The sequence below is a fragment of the Hyla sarda genome (assembly GCF_029499605.1).
Source record: "Hyla sarda isolate aHylSar1 chromosome 1 unlocalized genomic scaffold, aHylSar1.hap1 SUPER_1_unloc_3, whole genome shotgun sequence".
In the NCBI taxonomy this organism is placed as follows: Eukaryota; Metazoa; Chordata; class Amphibia; order Anura; family Hylidae; genus Hyla; species Hyla sarda.
In genome coordinates, this window is record NW_026607589.1 from 236,386 (window position 1) to 257,882 (window position 21,497).

Consider the following 21,497-nt stretch of genomic DNA (forward strand, 5'->3'; position numbering starts at 1 on the left):
GTGAAACACCTAAAGGGTTAACACACTTACAGAATGCCATTTTGAATACTTTGAGGAGTGCAGTTTTTATAATGGGGTCATTTATGGGGTATTTGTAATATCAAAACTGAACTGGTCCCTGAAAAATTCAAATTTTGAAAATGTTGTGAAAAATTGGAAAATTGCTGCTATACTTTGAAGCCCTCTGATGTCTTCCAAAAGTAAAAACATGTCAACTTTATGATGGAAACATATAGTAGACATATTGTATATGTGAATCAATATATTATTTATTTGGAATATCCATTTTCCTTATAAGCAGAGAGTTTCAAAGTTACAGAAAATGCTAAATTTTTTACATTTTCATCAAATTTTGGAACTTTTCAACAAGAAATGATGCAAGTATCATCGAAAATTTTCCACTAACATAAAGTAGAATATGTCACAAAAAAAAACTATCTCGGAATCAGAATGAAAAGTAAAAGCATCCCAGAGTTATTAATGCTTAAAGTGACAGTGGTCAGATGTGCAAAAAATGCTCTGGTCCTTAAGGTCGAAATGGTCTGAGTCCTTAAGGGGTTATAATGCATCAGCTGGGGACTCTATATGACAATATGACGGTGAGCCACCTCAGTGGATTCCTCCTCGTCTACAGTCAAATGGTGCGGTGGAAATGTCCAACCTAGACACTGTGTATCCTCATCTGTCTTTGTCCCCTTCCTACTGCTATGCAGAAGGATAGCACTAGCCACAAGGAGAGTCAAGCTTTAGAGTGTGTTGCCAACGTGGTGGAGGGGGAATTGGTGGCCGAGCTTAGCACCCGCAGGACTGGTGGTGGTAGGTGTGATGAGGATAATTTAAGGTGTCATAATGGCTATGCTGAGGGCAAGCAAGGAGCCCAAGAAGTTTATGAAGAAAGGAGTAGCTTGGATGAAGAGGAGTTTGTTTTTGAGGATATTGTGTGGGAGAAGACATGGGAACCAGTTGAGGAGGAGTTGACGTGTTCAGAGCAGGATGGTTGTGGCAGTATCAGAAAAGCATAGCCAAAGTAGGTGGTAAAAACTGTGAAATGTAACAGATGTAGGGCTGCTGTTCTGATGAGCTCAGGTGACGGAGACGCTGCTGTATATGTAGGTTCTATAAAACACCTTCCAGAGGAGGAGCACAGTCAGGTGGAGCAGTCACTGCCCGGTATTCTTTTCTACCTTACCAGATGAAGATAACATGGTACTATGTCATCTGTACATACAGAGAGTAAGCCGTGGCCAGGGTCCGAGTATAAGAACTACGTCTCTATGTAGCCATATGGAGTGTCACCACATGGGACTGTCAAGACTGTATCTGTTGGAGAATCTATGTCCTCCAGACAACAGTATTTACCCTGTTGTACTGCGCCTTAATTTGCACCTGGTCAAGCTGTTGGTAGGTGTTCCCGCACCATCTTGTTGACTCCACGGCCTTCAGGCTTCTGTGAGCAGAACAATGCATGCTACCATAGATACATGGAGTAGTAGCTATGGCCAGGGCCAATACATGGCCCAATGGTTCAACATCCTGCAGAATGAGGCTTCACTGTAACAAGGCCAGGTAATTTTGGTGACACCACCATGGTTGCACTAATCAGGTTTAACTGCTAACACCACCCGCCTATCCTCCCCCTCATGCGGGTCCTCCTCTTCCACAAACATCTTGCATCACCCCACAGGGAAGAGCATATCTTATCCTTCTCCCTCCTTTCATCACTGCATAATCAAGCGCTGCCATGCTGTGTTACATCTGCTGAGCCTGGGAAACACACAGGAAGTTTTATCACACTGGCTCTTTGGTCATGATATGACATTAACCCCTTAAGGACTTAGCCCTTTTTCACCTTTAAGGACTCGGACGTTTTTTGCAATTCTGACCACTGTCACTTTAAACATTAATAACTCTGGAATGCTTTTAGTTATCATTCTGATTCAGAGACAGTTTTTTCGTGACATATTCTACTTTAACATAGTGGTAAAATTTTGTGGTAACTTGCATCCTTTCTTGGTGAAAAATCCCAAAATTTGATGAAAAATTTGAAAATTTTGCATTTTTCTAACTTTGAAGCTCTCTGCTTGTAAGGAAAATGGATATTCCAAATATTTTTTTTATTCACATTTCCAATATGTCTACTTTATGTTTGCATCATAAAATTGACGTGTTTTTACTTTTGGAAGACACCAGAGGGCTTCAAAGTTCAGCAGCAATTTTCCAATTTTTCACAAAATTTTGAAACTCGCTTTTTTTCAGGGACCAATTCAGGTTTGAAGTGGATTTGAAGGGTCTTTATATTAGAAATACCCCACAAATTACCCCATTATAAAAACTACATCCCCCAAAGTATTCAAAATGACATTCAGTCAGCGTTTTAACCCTTTAGGTGTTTCACAGGAATAGCAGCAAAGTGAAGGAGAAAATTCACAATCTTCATTTTTTACACTCGCATGTTCTTGTAGACCCAATTTTTGAATTTTTACAAGGGGTGAAAGGAGAAAATTTATACGTATATTTGTAGCCCAATTTCTCTTGAGTAAGCACATACCTCATATGTCTATGTAAAGTGTTCGGCGGGCGCAGTAGAGGGCTCAGAAGCGAAGGAGCGACAAGGGGATTTTGGAGAGTACGTTTTTCTGAAATGGTTTTTGGGGGGCATGTTGCATTTAGGAAGCCCCTATGGTGCCTGAACAGCAAAAAAAAACACATGGCATACCATTTTGGAAACTAGACCCCTTGAGGAACGTAACAAGGAATAAAGTGAGCCTTAATACCCCACAGGTGTTTCACGACTTTTGCATACGTAAAAAAATAAATTAAAAAAATTCACAAAAATGTGTTTCCCCCCAAATTTCCCATTTTTGCAAGGGTTAATAGCAGAAAATACCCCCCAAAATTTGTAACCCCATCTCTTCTGAGTATGGAGGTACCCCATAAGTTGGCCTGAAGTGCACTACGGGCGAATACAATGCTCAGAAGAGAAGGAGTCATATTTGGCTTTTTGAGACCAAATTTTGCTTGGGGGGCATGTCGTATTTAGGAAGCTCCTATGGTGCCAGGACAGCAACAAAAAAAACACATGGCATACCATTTTGGAAACTAGACCCCTCGGTGAACGTAACAAGGGGTTAAGTGAACCTTTATATCCCACAGGATAGGAAGTGTGATGTCTTCAGACTCAATAGCCTTAGGGGGCGTGGCCTGGTAGCCGAGGCGCATGGTCGCAGTTTAGAGCAGCCCCGTACAGAAGCCTACTAAAGCGACAAAGAAACCGCCACACACCGTTCTTTTGACTCCCCATCACCTCCGGAACATCTGCCACTATGACTGCCAGGCGACGGAGACAAGCCAAGTTAGATTCCCTGGCGCAATTCCTCTTTGTCCCCCGAACGGCGCGGGTCAAGATGGCGCCGGCGGCCCTGCAGCACACACAAGACGCGCTCAGCAGAGTGGCGACAGAGCCTGCAACTCTCCACAGCTCCAGCGCAGAACGTCCTTGGTACCTGCCACACGTACCTCTGCAGAGCCACCTGCACGGACGGAGCAGCGCCTAGCTTGTCCGGGGGCTCCGAGCTGCCCAGCGACACAGCGGCTGAAAGCAGGAAACGGGCTTTCTCCATGAACCCTCCAGCCTCTCCAATGGTCGGCTCTCTGGAATGCAGCCCCCTCTCTGAGCGCTCTCTTCTGCTGCCCAACACCGATGGCACTGAGGTAGGACACTGGGGGGTTGTTGCTTGTGGGACCCTGGATGCAAATGACCCACTGGCTAATGTGCCGGTCTCCAATCAAGCCCTTACAGATACAGCCCTTAACCCCTTAAGGACACATGACGTACTGGAACGTCATGTGTCCACTCCCGATCTATAACGCGGGGCCACGGCGTGGCCCCGCGTCATAGCGGGTCGGGCCCGGCCTCTAACAACGGCCGGGACCCGTGGCTAATAGCGCGCGGCATTGATCGCTGTGCCGCGCGCTATTAACCCTTTAGACGCGGCGTTCAAAGTTGAACGCCGCGTCTAAAGTGAAACCGAAAGCATCCCGGCTAGCTCAGTGGGCTGTTCGGGATAGCCGCGGTGAAATCGCGGCATCCCGAACAGCTGACAGGACAGCGGGAGGGCCCCTACCTGCCTCCTCGCTGTCCGATCGCCGAATGACTGCTCAGTGCCTGAGATCCAGGCATGAGCAGTCATCCGGCAGAATCGTTGATCACTGGTTTCTTATGAGAAACCAGTGATCAACATAGAAGATCAGTGTGTGCAGTGTTATAGGTCCCTATGGGACCTATAACACTGCAAAAAAAAAGTGCAAAAAAAAAGTGAATAAAGATCATTTAACTCCTCCCCTATTAAAAGTTTGAATCACCCCCCTTTTCCAATAAAAAAAAAAACACAGTGTAAATAAAAATAAAAATAAACATATGTGGTATCACCGCGTGCGGAAATGTCCGAATTATAAAAATATATCATTAATTAAACCGCTCGGTCAATGGCGTGCGCGCAAAAAAATTCCAAAGTCCAAAATAGTGCATTTTTGGTCACTTTTTATATCATTTAAAAATGAATAAAAAGTGATCAATAAGTCCTATCAATGCAAAAATGGTACCGTTAAAAACTTCAGATCACGGCGCAAAAAATGAGCCCTCATACCGCCCCATACACGGAAAAATAAAAAAGTTATAGGGGTCAGAAGATGACAATTTTAAACGTATTAATTTTCCTGCATGTAGTTATGATTTTTTCCAGAAGTCCGACAAAATCAAACCTATATAAGTAGGGTATCATTTTAATCGTATGGACCTACAGAATACATATCAGGTGTCATTTTTACCGAAAAATGTACTACGTAGAAACGGAAGCCCCCAAAAGTTACAAAACAGCGTTTTTTTTTTCAATTTTGTCGCACAATGATTTTTTTTCCCGCTTCACCATAGATTTTTGGGCAAAATGACTGACGTCATTACAAAGTAGAATTGGTGGCGCAAAAAATAAGCCATCATATGGATTTTTAGGTGTAAATTTGAAAGAGTTATGATTTTTTAAAGGCAAGGAGCAAAAAACGAAAATGCAAAAACGGAAAAACCTCCGGTCCTTAAGGGGTTAAAGAAATGCTGTTAGTCTTACGTTCCTCATTTTTGCAAGATATGCACAAATTAGTTAACCCTCTCAGTGCCACAGTGAAAGATCTTGAGAGCAGAGTAGACCATGTAGAACAGAAATTTGGACAGTTTGCGACATCCCACAATTCGGTTATTGACAAAACTAACGATGTGGAAGATGAAGTGCTTGCCCTGAAACTTAAAGTGGCAGACCTTGAGGACAGGAGCCGCCGCAATAACATTAAACTGCGCGGCATACCGGAAAATGTGGCTCCTGGAGATATACCAGACTTTGTCCTTTCCCTGCTTCAAGCCGCATTGCCTGACTGCTCCAGGTCTGAATGAATTGTGGACAGAGCTCATAGGGTCTCCAGACCCAAACATCTGGAGGACACTGTACCACGCGATGTCCTGGCACGCATTGATTTTTTCCAAATCAAGGAAAAGCTGATGGAATATGCACGCCGCAATAATGGTTTAGCTGCTCCATATCGCAAAATAACAGTCTACGCAGACCTATCTGCCTCCACCCTGCAGGCTCGCAGATCGCTTCTTCCCATAACCTCAGCTAAAATTCTGTACCGGTGGGGCTTTCCGGTTCGCCTGCTTATCCGACATAACAACTCTATGCATGTTGTCCGTTCTCTCCAGGAAGGGGAAAAACTGCTGGCTCAATGGAACATTGCACCAATTTTCTCCTCTGCAGGCTCCCAACCTTCTAGAACCCCGGACAAGGTGACCGACTGAGCTATGGCCTGAAAATCGTCTCCATGGACGGTGTAGTTTTCGACTGTGTTTTGTGTGGGCTCCGTGCTGTGACCAGAGTGCACAGTTTCAGAATGGACTCTTACCCCTATTGTTTGTGGGATGGTGCATGCTACGGCACACCATTCTTCTTTCTTTATGTATTTTATTCATGTTCCTTTGTTCTAATTTGTTGTATACACATTGGTGCCCCTATCTTGCTTAGTCTACCTGTAATGCTCAGTGATAACCGGGAGGATGCACGCTGGCTGGGGGGTGCGTCTTGCCGCTCTGATATTCATTACAAGCCTGTTAGTTATCTTCTCAGAACAACGTTGTTAGTATGGCTATAATTGTTGTTAGTATTAATGTCAACGGGCTAAACGCTCCCCGTAAAAGGGCGTACCTATGGAAGGAAGCTCAAATGTTGAAATGTGATGTTTTATGCGTGCAGGAATCGCATTTACTAGCTAGGGATGCCCACCGTCTACACCACCCTACATATACTCACCTTTTTCACTCTCATTTCAGTTCCAAAGCACGAGGTGTCTTCATAGCAGTCAAGAACTCTGTCGCATTTACCCTGAAAGATTATATCGACGAACAAGGGAGGTACGTAATACTCCGTTGCACCATCAACACTGCCCAATTTACTATTGTGTCTCTATATGCACCTAACAAGGGCCAAACGCGCTTCTTGCAGCGCTTAAAGAAAAAGGTGAAAACCACAGCCTGGGGATCCCTAGTGGTATGTGGGGACTTTAATTCAGTTGTAGACCCTGCCATAGACTCTACCTCCTCCTCACGTTTTCATTCCTCCTCCTTAACTCATTTCCTCTCTGCAACAGATCTTTATGACATATGGCATATCCACCACACCACAGAGAGGGCCTATTCTTTTTTATCTGGTGTACATAACTCATACTCCCGTATAGATATGTTTTTGATAGATAGGTCACTTATTAACCTATCTTTCTATACTGACATTCAACCGATAAAATGGTCGGACCACGCAGCGGTGGTTCTGAAAATTCGTGATCACACCTCTTCTCCTCAGAGCTATGCTTGGCGCAACAATCCCTATTTGTGGTCTCATCCGATCTATGCTCCAGGCTTAAGAAAGGAAATAGATGACTACTTCACAAGCAACTCTGGCTCCGTTACGGATGCTATCCTAGTATGGAAATGCCATAAGGCAGTCATACGGGGTCTGTGCATTAAGTATAGTTCTATCTTGAAAAAACAAAGAGAACAGCTTATCAATGACACCTTAGCCCAATTTCAACAAGCTGAACAAACCAACCAAATGTCCCGCTCATGCAGAAATAGTGTCGAACATAATAAGAGATTTACGTTGCATGCTTCTCTCCTCTTATGAGAAGTCTTATAGGAAACTGCAGGCACGATACTATTCCCAGAACAACAAGGCCAGCAAATTACTAGCTAGCTGCCTAAAGCAGCGCCAGGTGAAATCTCGTATACAATACCTTTTACATCCCATTACCAACGACAAACTTTATACCCCATCTGATATTGCTAATGGATTTAGCTCCTTTTACTCGCATCTATACAACTTGACGGACTCTATCCCCTCTCCACCTGATCTCCCATCCTCTATACATTCCTATCTTTCTAGCCTACACCTACCTACCCTTACTCAGACTCAACTACTAGATCTCAATTGTGAGGTCACACTTCCTGAAGTCTTGATGGTTATTAAATCCCTACCCACAGACAAGGCCCAAGGTCCGGACGGCTTTGCTTCTTCATACTACAAAACTTTTCGCAAACAGCTTGCCCCACATATTGTGGAGTTTTGCAGTGCTGCAATACGTATAGGCAAATTCCCTACAGAAAATTTGCAGGCCATAATTACCACATTGCCGAAACCGGGAAAAGAGCCAGACAGTCCTCAAAACTTTCGGCCTATCTCGCTCTTAAACCAGGATGTTAAAATCTACGCAAAGCTCCTGGCCTGCCGCCTTTCTAAAGTTTTACCATCCTTAGTGCACATAGACCAGTCGGGGTTTGTTGTCAGCCATCAAGGATCTGACAACACTTCTACCATCTTGAACGCACATCTACCCCGGCAGTTATACTAGCATTGGACGCGGAGAAGGCGTTCGACCGACTCCGTTGGTCGTTCGCCTTCTCTGTCTTAACGCACATGGGCTTCACTGGGAGTATTGTTTCCGCTCTTACCGCTTTATATTCCACACCAACGGCTAAGGTGTTGGTGAATGGCGCCCTCTCTACACTGTTCCCGATAATAAATGGCTCTCGTCAGGGATGTCCCTTATCTCCACTGATATACGTTCTTTCCATGGAGCCCCCTTGCACACTCTATCAGACAGGATGGGCAGGTGTCTGGAGTCATGGTGGGAGTGAGCACATCATCTCGTTTTATGCGGATGACGTCACACTCTCACTGACCAACCCAACAATCTCGCTCCCTGCAGTGATGTGTAACATATTGTTGTATGGTAACCTATCCTACTATCACTTAAACAACACAAAAACCCAAGCCTTACCTATAAACCTCCCCCCATCAGTATTGCTGAAACACAAAACGATACACCCCTTCGAATGGCGATCCTCTAACATACAATATTTGGGCATTCACTTATCTTACCCCTCTAAATTACTATATGCGGACAATTATGAAAAATTGTTAACTACCTTACAATCGGACATGGCTCACTTGGCTAAATTGGAGATCTCCTGGGTGGGTCAGGTAGCAACCTACAAAATGTTTCTCTTGCCTAAACTTTTGTTTCTGTTTCGAACTCTACCTAAACTTCTTCCCTTCTCCTTTTTTCTTAAAGCGCAAAAAAGGACTCTCCTCCTTCATATGGGCCGGCAGGTTTCAAATTTGTTTATTAGTTTATCAATTATAGAATACACAATACAAATCAAACAACGAAAAAAAAAAAAAATCATTCACAACCACACATTTACTCCTCATCCTCGCCCTTCCACCATCGCCTCCTCAAGTTCTCCCTTACTGTCCTCGGTACTTTATTTACTTCATACAATTAATTCATACATTTTCCCCCATTTTTCTAGTTTTATTTTGAAGTTAGCCCACATCTCTGTTCTTTCAGCCCTTTTTTTTTGTGTCTCCTAGTCTCTCCAGCCGCCAACTTTCCATAGTGCACACTTGGAAAGCTACTATTTCCTTTATGTTTGGTACCTCTGTTTTTCTCCAGCATTTTGCTATGGGGCTCCGGGTGGCTGCCAGAATGTGGAAAGCTATGTTAAATTCATGTGGTCCCCAGTTCAATCCCACTTCTTCCCCCAGTACTGAGTGTAGGAGCATGTATGTTTCCTCCCACAACCGATGGACCATCGAACATCCCCACCATAAATGGATTAAAGATCCTTTCACTCTTTCGCATCTCCAACATACTGGGGATGATTTCGGATTAAACTTTGCTAATTTATCTGGTGTATAATACCAGCGGTACATCAATTTGTGATACACATCTTGAGGTTCTGAATGGGATTGAATATACCCTAGTCCATGCCTCGCTGGTTATCTGGAGTTCCAGATCTCTTTGCCATTTTTCATGGAACTGCATCTTTACTGGCTCACTGAGGCTTTGTAGGGCCTTATAAATCCTAGTTATTCCCCTTTTCTTCATCTGTCTCTCTATATCCAGGATCCCCCGTCCCGTTGCGGGCCTCCTTCCTTCAAGGGAAAGAATCCAGTGACGGATTTGCAGATATTTAAAAAAATCTTTTGACGGAACTTTAAATTTATCAACTATATCTGAAAAAGGTAAAAGGATATTTCCGTCACTGATGTCTCCCAAGATGATACCGCTGCTCATCCATTGAAAGATGTCCGTCTCGGCCAGGAGATGCTGGATCAAATTCAGAGGTATTTTGGATCAATTAACTGGTGCGACAGGGCAACTGTTACGCCTAGCGCTCCGGGTCCCCGCTCCTCCCCGGAGCGCTCACGGCGTCTTTCTCCCTGCAGCTCCCCGGTCAGTCCCGCTGACCGGGAGCGCTGCACTGTCATGGCCGTTGGGGACGCGATTCGCACAGCGGGACGCGCCCGCTCGCGAATCGCATCCCAGGTCACTTACCCGTTCCCGTCCCCTGCTGTCATGTGCTGGCGCGCGCGGCTCCGCTCTCTAGGGCGCGCGCGCGCCAGCTCCCTGAGACTTAAAGGGCCAGTGCACCAATGATTGGTGCCTGGCCCAATTAGCTTAATTGGCTTCCACCTGGTCCCTGACTATATCTAACCTCCTCCCATGCACTCCCTTGCCGGATCTTGTTGCCCTTGTGCCTAGTGAAAGCGTATTGTGTGTCTAAAGCCTGTGTACCAGAACTTCTGCTATCCACCCTGACTACGAACCTTGCCGCCTGCCCCCGACCTTCTGCTACGTCCGACCTTGCTTCTGTCTACTCCCTTGTACCTCGCCTATCATCAGCAGTCAGAGAGGTGACCCGTTGCTAGTGGATACGACCTGGTCACTACCGCCGCAGCAAGACCATCCCGCTTTGCGGCGGGCTCTGGTGAAAACCAGTAGTGACTTAGAACCGGTCCACTAGCGCGGTCCTCGCCAATCCCTCTCTGGCACAGAGGATCCACTACCTGCCAGCCGGCATCGTGACAGCAACTAGCCAAATATCTACACTTGCCCTCAAGGTTGAACTATTCAGATTCCTCGTCCTCCCTAACAAAGCTGCTTCCCACAATGCCAAGCAAGGTAAGGACATTCCACTTAGTTGGGTCTCCATATTCACCCAATGTGCTGAAGCATCGTTTTGCCACAGCCTCTGCGCTTGGGCGAATAGGGATGCCCGGTCATATGTTAATGCCCGGCAAGTATAGTATTTTACTTGATGTTCTGGGTTTCTTATTTCTCCAAATAAACCGTGATAATATATTTTGTATACTCTTTATTACTGATCTTGGGATTGTAATTGGGAGGTTCTGAAATACATATAATATTTTGGGCAGTAAGACCATTTTAATGACCGATATACGCCCTATCCACAAAATTGGTAACAGAGTAGAATGCTATATCTGCGTTTAATTGTATTTTTAATGTTTCTATGTTAATTCGCCTTGTTTCTTTAAGAGAACTGGTCAATTTTATCCCGAGGTAGTCCAAGTGGTCCCTTGCCCAAACATAAGGATATTTCGCCTCTAATTTATTTTTAGTATTTCTATCTATGTTTAAAGGTAGTAAAATGGATTTTGTCACATTTAATTTATAATAACTTACACTTCCGAAGTCCTTTACTAATGTCATTACTGTCTCAAGGGACCTACATGGTTCTGTGCATGAAATCAATATGTCATCCGCAAACAAAGTAATACGGTGATCTATGGTTCCTACAGGGATGCCCTGAATCTCCGCAGACTCCCGCACCTGTTGAGCTAATGGCTCTATTGCTAGAGAAAAGAGCAACGGGGATAGGGGGCACCCCTGTCTTGTACCATTCGTTATGCAGAACTTTCTTGACACTGTACCTCCTATACATACTCTTGCCGCTGGACATTCATACAGAGCCATGATTGCAGATATTAATTTGGGGGTACACCCAAATTTCCCCAGTACGGCTCTCAGATATCCCCAGTGAACGCGGTCGAATGCCTTCTCCGCATCCAAAGCTAGGAGTAGAGAAGGCATCCGACCGCGTGTCGCCCCTTCAATAAGGTTTAAGATCCGTCTTGTCCCATCCAGGGATTGTCGGCCCTTTATGAACCCCACCTGATCCATATTAACTAACTTCGGCAGCTCTAGACCTACTCTCGCCGCCAGTAATTTCGCATAGAATTTAATATCACTATTTAGCAGGGAGATAGGTCTATAGCTGCTCGGTACAGTTGGATCTTTCCTGGCTTTGGGTAAAGCTCTTACAGCTGCCTCAAGCATTTCTTCTGGAATTTTCCCAGTCATTAAAATTTCATTGAACAGATACGTTAAGCAGGGAACCAACTTGTCCAAGTGGATCTTAAAGAATTCATTTAAAGGGGTACTCCGCCCCTGGCATCTTATCCCCTATCCAAAGAATAGGGGATAAGATTTTAGATCGCCGTGGTCCCGCTGCTGGGGACCCCAGGGATCGCCATTGCGGCACCCCACCATCATTACTGCACAGAGCGATCTCTGTGCGTAATGACGGGCGATACAGGGGCCGGAGCAGCGTGACGTAATGGCTCCGCCCCTCATGACATCACGGCCCATCCCCTTAATGCAAGTCTATGGCAGGGGGCGTGACGACTGCCACGCCCCCTTCCCATAGACTTGTATTGACGGGGGCGGGCCGTGACGCCACGAGGGGCGGAGCCGTAACGTAACGATGCTCCGGCCCCTGTATTGCCAGTCATTACGTGCAGAGTGATCTCGCTCTGCGCAGTAATGATAGCGGGGTGCTGCAGCAGTGATCCCCGGGGTCCCCAGCAGGGGATAAGATGTCTAGGGGCGGAGTACCCCTTTAACAGCCCGTCCGGACCTGGAGATTTATCTGATTTAAAAAGACGGATATGATTTTTAACTTCCTCTCTAGTAAAGGGGGAGGATAATTCAGCAGCTTGTATGCTAGAGAGACATGGCAACGACGCACTCACCAGGAACTCGTTTATTACTTCTGGAGTTGGATGAGTGGTCTCATGGTCATCCTTTAAGTTATACAGAGTTTCATAATAGCTGGCGAATGCGTCTGCCATGCCCTTGGGATCATAGACTCTTCCTACTTTGTCTAACATGATATATGGTATTTTGTTTTGTACTTCTCTTTTCTTTACCTGTTTTGCCAGGAAAACTTTTTTGTTGTTTGATTTGTATTGTGTATTATGTATAATTGATAAACTAATAAACAAATATGAAACCATATGGGCGGGCAGGAAACCCAGGCTGTCCTCGCACATTATGTCACGCCCCAGATTAGCTGGTGGTCTGAGCGCCCCGAACATACAATTCTACTATGTGGCTACATTGGTGGCTTTGATTAAGCGTTGGTGGTGCAACTCAGCGTCCCTCCCTTGGGTCAAAAAGAAAACTTTTACGTAGCCCCATTTAGACTAAAAGATGTATTATACGCCCCATATTGGAACACCCCCCCCCCCTTACTCACCAATCCTATAGTTAAGGCTTCCTATATGGCTTGGACATTTTTTCTATCTCTTATGGCGAACCCAGTCCCCTTGGTGAGAACTGACTTACCACTGACATTCCTGAAAGCTCAAATCCCCAATTTGGATTTATCCCCTTGGATAGCGAAGGGCATTCTACAACTTAGACACATGCTCATAGATGGAATGTTGATGTCCTACTCAGACTTAACCCTGAAGTATGACATCCCGCCACGTGATTTTTACAAGTTCTTACAACTTAGGCACCTCTTACAGAATCTACATCCTGCTCAGGGAAATATGGATGGCTCAGCTATCAATTACTTACATCACCACAGAAAGGTCTAAAACCAATATATTTAGCCTTATTACTAACGAACACACTTTCAAAACCTTACCCTTTGAGAATGTGTGAGAGGGAGCTACATACATCCTTTCCAATGCCTACCTGGCATGAAGCTTTTCGTAATGCTCCTCACACGTAGAATCGGCCTATAAAACAATCTTACGCTGGTATCATACTCCAGACAAGCTAGCTATTTTTTACCAGTCTGTCCCAGATACATGTTGGCGAGGTTGTGGACACAGGGGCACACTGTATCATGTGCTATGGACGTGCCCTATTGTCCAACCCTTCTGGTATACCTGCGCCGGGCTAATGAAAAGCATTCTAGGAGTCACCATACCCTGGTCTCCACAATCGGTGTTATTTCTATCCCTATCATCCTTGCCAGCTCCCGAACGCGAATTATATTGCATTATAAGTATGATAGCCAGACTCAGTAGCCTTGGAGTTTTCTGTACGCTCAGCAGTTGTGGTTCTTGTTTACAAGTTTCCTGGTTATAATTCTGGTAAAGTTCACACTCAGTTCATAATGAAGGAACATAGACAAGATGGTGGACTATAGACATGGTGTATAATCATATAAAGGATTATTATAAAAGGTTATATGAATACGTATAACAAGTTGACTCCCCTCACAGGCATGCTGGGAGTTGAAGTTTTGCAACATCTGGAGGGCCGCCAGTTTGAGACCCCTGCAGTATATGATATATGTATAAATGTCAGATATCCTATGTACATGGTTAATATATAGATGTGTTATCTGCATCATATATTGCTCTGAATTTGCTTCTCTCCTGTGTGAGTTCTTATATGTTTTTTAAGTGTTGCTTTCTCAGTAAAACATTTCCCACATTCTGAACATGAAAATGGCTTCTCCCCAGTGTGGGTTCTCTGATGATTAACAAGACGTGATTTCCAAGTAAAGCATTTTCCACATTCTGAACATGAAAATGGCCTCTCCCCTGTGTGAGTTTTTTGATGATGAACAAGACTTGATTTCTCAGTAAAACATTTTTCACATTCTGAACAGGAAAATGGCTTCTCCCCTGTGTGAGTTCTCTGATGTTTAACAAGATCTGATTTCTGAGCAAAACATTTTCCACATTCTAAACATGGAAATGGCTTCTCCCCTGTGTGAGTTTTTTGATGATAACCAAGAGCTGATTTGTCAGCAAAACTTTTTCCACACTCTGCACATGAAAATGGCTTTTCCCCTGTGTGAGTTCTTTGATGTGTAACAATATATGATTTCTTAGTAAAACATTTCCCACATTCTGAACATGAAAACGGCTTCTCTCCTGTGTGCGTTTTTTGATGATCAACAAAGCTTGATTTCTTAGTAAAACATTTCCCACATTCGGAGCATGAATATGGTTTCTTTCCTGTATGAGCTCGTTGTTGTCCAACACCCCTTCTGTGACCTTTATTTTGCTGAACATCCTGTGATGAGTGAGAAGACAGGACCTGTATATAAGGATGAGATGACAGATCTTGGCTGTGAAGGGCTGAGGGTGTATCTGGGATAATGGAATGTTCTTCATATGTATCTTGTGTGATATCATCATCTGCTTTATAATCTGAAGATATAAGATTCTCCTCTGATCTCCTGGTACGGTCATCTGCAGAGAATAACACAGATTTTATTTTAACCCCTTAAAGAGTAACTTATTAAAACTAATTTTTGCTATTGCACCCCTTATGGTGAATAAAAATATTTCTAATATACTTTGTTTAAAAAAATGAAGTTTTCTATGTTTTATTTGTACTTAAAAAAGCTCAAGAGCACATTTTCCTCCATCTTATACACAGACTTAGGACCGAAGTCCAAACACAGAAAGTGCAGCGTGAAGTGCTGAGGGGGGGGGGGTGTTCAGCCTCATCCAATCATCGCTCCTCTCACACGTAACTGCCATATGCTGTTGGTTGGACCCCCCTTAGCACTCCAGGCTGTACTTCCTGTGTTTGGACTTCGGTCCAAAGTCTGTGTAAGAGATGGGGGAAAATGTGCCCTTGAGCTTTTTTAAGCACAAATAAAACATAGAAAACTTCATTTTTATTTGAAACATATTAAAAAGTATATTAGAAATATTTTTTATTCACCATAATGAGAGTGCCCACTTAACAACTCAGGAAATTTAAGCTATTCTCTAAGAGGCAAATGTCTTATTTTGCCATAACTAATTTTTTGCGGCTCCGATCCTTCATTCACTGCGGTAAAATTATTTCTCAGGTGAATACGATCACAAGAATACTCAATTTGCATAATTTGCATAGTTTGAAATAAATGTAATTACAAAAATTGACACCTTCTCTTTATTCTGTAGGTCCATACGGTTAAAATGATCCCCTACTTATATAGGTTTGATTTTATCGTACTTCTGGAAAAAATCATAACTACATGCACGAAAATTATGTTTAAAATTGTCATCTTCTGACCCGTATAACTTTTTTTTTTTTTCTGTGTACGGGACGGTATGAGGGCTTATTTTTTTGCGCCGTCATCTGAAGTTTTTATCAGTATAATTTTTGTTTTGATAGGACTTTTTGATCGCTTTTTATAGTATAAAAAGTGACCAAAACACGCAATTTTGGACTTTGGAATTTTTTTACGTGTTCGCCATTGTCGATATATTTTTATAGTTTGGACATTTACGCACACGGCGATACCACATGTTTATATTTATTTTTCTTTACATTTTTTTTTATGGGAAAGGGGGTGATTCGAACTTTTATTAGGGAAGGGGTTAAATCAAATTTATTAACTATATATATATATATATATATATATATATATATTTTTTTTTTTTTTTTTTTTTACACATTTATAGCCCCCATAGGAGACTATTACATACAATGCTTTGATTGCAGACACTGTTCTGTGCCATAGCATAGTATTGATCAGTGTTATCGGCGCTCCACTGCTCCTGTCTGGATCTCAGCAATAGAGCGATGATCGGATGCAGAGGAGGCTGGTGGGGACCCTCCACGTCCTCACAGCTGATCGGGAAACCAAGGTTTCATCATGGGGCATGGGAGGTGAGGGAGGCATGGGAGGGGAGACATGGGAGGTGAGGGAGGCATGGGAGGTGAGGGAGACATGGGAGGTGAGGGAGGCATGGGAGGTGAGGGGAGACATGGGAGGTGAGGGAGGGCATGAAAGGCAAGGTGACAATCTGACAGAAGGCCTCCTCAAGGGGTCTCGAAATGGTGGTTTCTCTCTCTGAACCTAGTGTCAATTAGGATGATTAAAGACAAAAGCTCCTCGAGATCTCTGACCACAACCTCATCTTGTCATGATGTCACACCGTGCCCTCTCAGTGCAAGTCTATGGGAGCGGGTGTGATGGCCTCGTACACATAGGGATATTTCTTGTCCATATTCCAGCTGTAGTATCACATTAGTTTGCATTTTGGGTGAATAGAAGAATATACAGCAAGACACAGGACAGAGAGATTAAAGAATTCTACACAATTATTACAGCAGAAGAATCTGTGACTCTGCTCTATATTAACCCCTTAAGGACTCATGACGTACCGGTACATCATGAGTCCTTTCCCTTTCTATAACGCAGGGCCACGACGGCTGGGACCTGTGGCTAATAACGCCGCGTCTAAAACGAAAGTGAAAGCATGCCGGTTAGCTCAGGGAGCTGTTCGGGATAGCCGCAGCGAAATCGCGGCATCCCGAACAGGTAACAAGACAGCTGGAGGGTCCCTACCTGCCTCCTCGTTGTCCGATCGCCGAATGACTGCTCAGTGCCCGAGATCCAGGCATGAGCAGTCAAGCGGCAGAATCATCGATCACTGGTTTCCTATGAGAAAACAGTGATCAATGTAAAAGATCAGAGTGTGCAGTGTTATAGGTCCCTATGGGATAAAAATGATCAGTGTGTGCAGTGTTATAGGTCCCTATGGGATAACAATGATCAGAATAAGAGATCAGAGTGTGCAGTGTTATAGGTCCCTATGGGATAACAATGATCAGTATAAGAGATCAGAGTGTGCAGTGTTATAGTCTCCTATGGGATAACAATGATCAGTATAAGATAGTGTGTGCAGTGTTATAGGTCCCTATGGGATAACAATGATCAGTATAAGAGATCAGTGTGTCCAGTGTTATAGGTCCCTATGGGATAACAATGATCAGTATAAGAAATCAGTGTGTGCAGTGTTATAGGTCCCTATGGGAGCTATAACACTGCAAAAAAAAGTGAATAAAGATCATTTAACCCCTCCCCTATTAAAAGTTTGAATCACCCCCCTTTTCCCATAAAAAACACAGTGTAAATAAAAATAAACATCGATCATTAAGTCCTATCAATGCAAAAATGGTACCGCTAAAAACTTCAGATCACAACGCAAAAAATGAGCCCTCATACCGCCCCATACGTGGAAAAATAAAAAAGTTATAGGGGTCAGAACAGGACAATTTTAAACGTATACATTTTCCTTAATGTAGTTAGGATTTTTTCCAGCAATACGACAAAATCAAACCTATATAAGTAGGGTATCATTTTAATCGTATGGACCTACAGGATAAAGAGAAGGGGTCATTTTTACCGGAAAATGTACTGTGTAGAAACGGAAGCCTCCAAAAGTTAAAAATGGTGTTTTTTTTTTATTTTGTCTCAAAATGATTTTTTTTTCCCCGTTTCGTCGTAGATTTTTGGGTAAAATGACAAAGTAGACAAAGTAGAATTGGTGGCGCAAAAAATAAGCCATCATATGGATTTTAGGTGCAAAACTGAAAGGGTTATGATTTTTTTAAAGGTAAAGAGGAAAAAAGGAAAGTGGAAAAACGCTCAGTCCTTAAGGGGTTAAAGGTGTATTCCAGGAAAAAACTTTTTTTATATATCAACTGGCTCTAGAAATTTAAACAGATTTGTAAATTACTTCTATTAAAAAATCTTAATCCTTTCAGTACTTATGAGCTTCTGAAGTTGAGTTGTTCTTTTCTGTCTAAGTGCTCTCTGATGACACGTGTCTCGGGAACCGCCCAGTTTAGAAGAGGTTTGCTATGGGGATTTGCTTCTAAACTGGGCGTTTCCCGGGACAGGTGTCATCAGAGAGGACTTAGACAGAAAAGAACAACTCAACTTCAGCAGCTCATAAGTACTGAAAAAGGATTAAGATTTTTTTAATAGAAGTAATTTACAAATCTGTTTAACTTTCTACAGCCAGTTGATATATAAAAAAAAGTTTTTTCCTGGAATACCCCTTTAAGTTGTTGCTACTCACCTGGACGGTTACCTGTAGGAATGTCCTCCTTATACTGTTCATCACCGCTCACATCTGTCTCTTCTTCTTCCTTCATGTCTGTAGCATTATTATTGTCCATATCTTTTCCTGTAGGAATGTCCTCCTTAAACTGCTCATCACCACTCACATATGTCTCTTCTTCATCCTTTATGTCTGTAGAATAGATCAGATCTTTCCCTGTAGGAATGTCCTCCTTATACTGTTCATTTCCGCTCACATATGTCTCTTGTTCTTCCTTCATGTCTGTAGCATTAATAAAGATCAGATCTTTCTTTGTAGGAATGTCCTCCTTATACTGCTCATCACCGCTCACATCTGTCTCTGGAGCATTAATATTATTCGGATCTTCTCCCTGATTCATATGATGTAAAATAAATATAGTAAAGTCATCAGACAGTAGGAGAAGTCACGTGGGATGTTATAGATGAGCAGGAGATGAGGAGTCATGGAGGGTGAGAGGACTGACCACAAGAGCTTCACAGCCCTTCTACAGATCATAGGGAATATCTCCATCTACCTGATCATCCTTTGGAAGAAGAGGACGGGGACACCTCTCTGGTGCTGTTCTCTTACTGGATCTGACTGTAGGGAACACATACAGAGACTGAATTCATTCTTTACATACAAATAATGAGAGGACGTGTGTATATAGTCATGTCTATTACCTGGTGATGTGAGGGGCTGCTGATCCTCCATCATGACCTGATCCTTGTACTGATCCTTGTGTCCTTCTACATACTCCCACTCCTCCATGGAGAAATAGACCGCCACGTCCTGACACCTTATAGGAACCTGACACATAATGACACAGTCATCACCCCGACCCCTCCAGTGGTGTTACTGTATAATGTCCCAGCATTCCCAGCAGTGTCACCTCTCCAGTCATCACCAGACCCCTCCATTACTATATAATGTCCCAGCAGTGTCACCTCTCCAGTCATCACCAGACCCCTCCATTACTGTATAATGTCCCAGCATTCCCAGCAGTGTCACCTCTCCAGTCATCACCAGACCCCTCCATTACTGTATAATGTCCCAGCAGTGTCACCTCTCCAGTCATCACCAGACCCCTCCATTACTGTATAATGTCCCAGCAGTGTCACCTCTCCAGTCATCACCAGACCCCTCCATTACTGTATAATGTCCCAGCAGTGTCACCTCTCCAGTCATCACCAGACCCCTCCATTACTGTATAATGTCCCAGCAGTGTCACCTCTCCAGTCATCACCAGACCCCTCCATTACTGTATAATGTCCCAGCAGTGTCACCTCTCCAGTCATCACCAGATCCCTCCATTACTGTATAATGTCCCAGCAGTGTCACCTCTCCAGTCATCACCAGACCCCTCCATTACTGTATAATGTCCCAGCAGTTTCACCTCTCCAGTCATCACCAGACCCCTCCATTACTGTATAATGTCCCAGCAGGGTCACCTCTCCAGTCAACACCAGACCCCTCCATTATTGTATAATGTCCCAGCAGTGTCACCTCTCCAGTCATCACCAGACCCCTCCATTACTGTATAATGTCCCAGCAGTGTCACCTCTCCAGTCATCATCAGACCCCTCCATTACTGTATAATGTCCCAGCAGTGTCACCTCTCCAGTCATCACCAGACCCCTCCATTACTGTATAATGTCCCAGGAGTGTCACCTCTCCAGTCATCACCAGACCCCTCCATTACTGTATAATGTCCCAGCAGGGTCACCTCTCCAGTCATCACCAGACCCCTCCATTACTGTATAATGTCTCAGCAGTGTCACCTCTCCAGTCATCACCAGACCCCTCCATTACTGTATAATGTCCCAGCAGTGTCATCTCTCCAGTCATCACCAGACCCCTCCATTACTGTATAATGTCCCAGAAGTCATCTCTCCAGTCATCACCAGACCTCTCCATTACTGTATAATGTCCCAGCAGTGTCACCTCTCCAGTCATCACCAGACCCCTCCATTACTGTATATTGTCCCAGCAGTGTCACCTCTCCAGTCATCACCAGACCCCTCCATTACTGTATAATGTCCCAGCAGGGTCACCTCTCCAGTCAGCAGCTCCATCATCTTGTTGATGAGTTCTCGGATCTTCTGTTCATCCATTTCCTCATGTATCAGGGAGTGAGGTGGGGGCCCCGGGAATCTTCCCCATCCTTCACACACAGGGGCCCAACAGCGCCCACTAGATGACTTCTTCACTACTGTGTAATCCTGTGTATGGAGAGACACATTAATATCACTACATACATTCCCAGAATCCCTCACCTCGCCAGTGATATCATCTGTTATTACATAGATAAGAATGAGGTCATGTGACATCACTCCCAGAATCCCTCACCTCTCCAGTCATATCCATCTGTTATTACATAGATAAGAATGAGGTCATGTGACATCACTCCCAGAATCCCTCACCTCTCCAGTCATATCCATCTGTTATTACATAGATAAGAATGAGGTCATGTGACATCACTCCCAGAATACCTCACCTCTCCAGTAAGCCGGAAGAGTATCTGTAGGGTGAGGTTTATGATCCTGTCGGCCATCTTGTTCCTGTCTCTCTCCATGGTTGATGGGTCATCCAGGAGAATTCTCTTATATAGAAGATATCAGCAGAGGATCCTGGATTGGAGAAACCTGAAGGGAAGAAGAGGAGACGATGATAAACCGCACCAGATTCTATGGAGAAATAAAATCCATTTCCTGGAGATAATCTGGGGAAACATCTGAGGAGACATTATAGTCACAATGATTTCGGATGAGTTCTCCTCTATGATGACGTCCTCGGAAATTTACCAGAAAATCTTTCAGAATCTTTGGGGGCAAAGAATCAAAAACAAAACAACAAACACCGAGAACACGAAAAGAAAGACAAGAAGGTAAACGAAAAGAAAAGAGAAGGAAAAGGGAGGATAGAGGGTGAAGGGAAACAAGGGGGGGAGGAGCATAAGGCGGGAATGGACGACCA

General features: G+C 43.9%; 1 protein-coding gene across 1 annotated transcript in view; it reads right to left on the reverse strand.

Moving 5' to 3' along the window:
- Positions 1 to 13,407: 13,407 nt before the first annotated feature.
- The window catches only part of LOC130298172 (uncharacterized), a 121,311-nt gene continuing 113,221 nt past the window's right edge, over positions 13,408 to 21,497 (reverse strand). Inside the window, exons 7-12 of the mRNA XM_056551084.1 lie at positions 21,019 to 21,135; positions 20,576 to 20,743; positions 19,205 to 19,331; positions 19,057 to 19,121; positions 18,519 to 18,891; positions 13,408 to 14,900 (exon numbers count right to left, since the gene is read on the reverse strand). Of these exons, the coding sequence (XP_056407059.1) occupies positions 14,047 to 14,900; positions 18,519 to 18,891; positions 19,057 to 19,121; positions 19,205 to 19,331; positions 20,576 to 20,743; positions 21,019 to 21,135 (1,704 nt within the window). The 3' untranslated portion in view covers positions 13,408 to 14,046. The remainder of the gene's footprint in view (positions 14,901 to 18,518; positions 18,892 to 19,056; positions 19,122 to 19,204; positions 19,332 to 20,575; positions 20,744 to 21,018; positions 21,136 to 21,497) is intronic.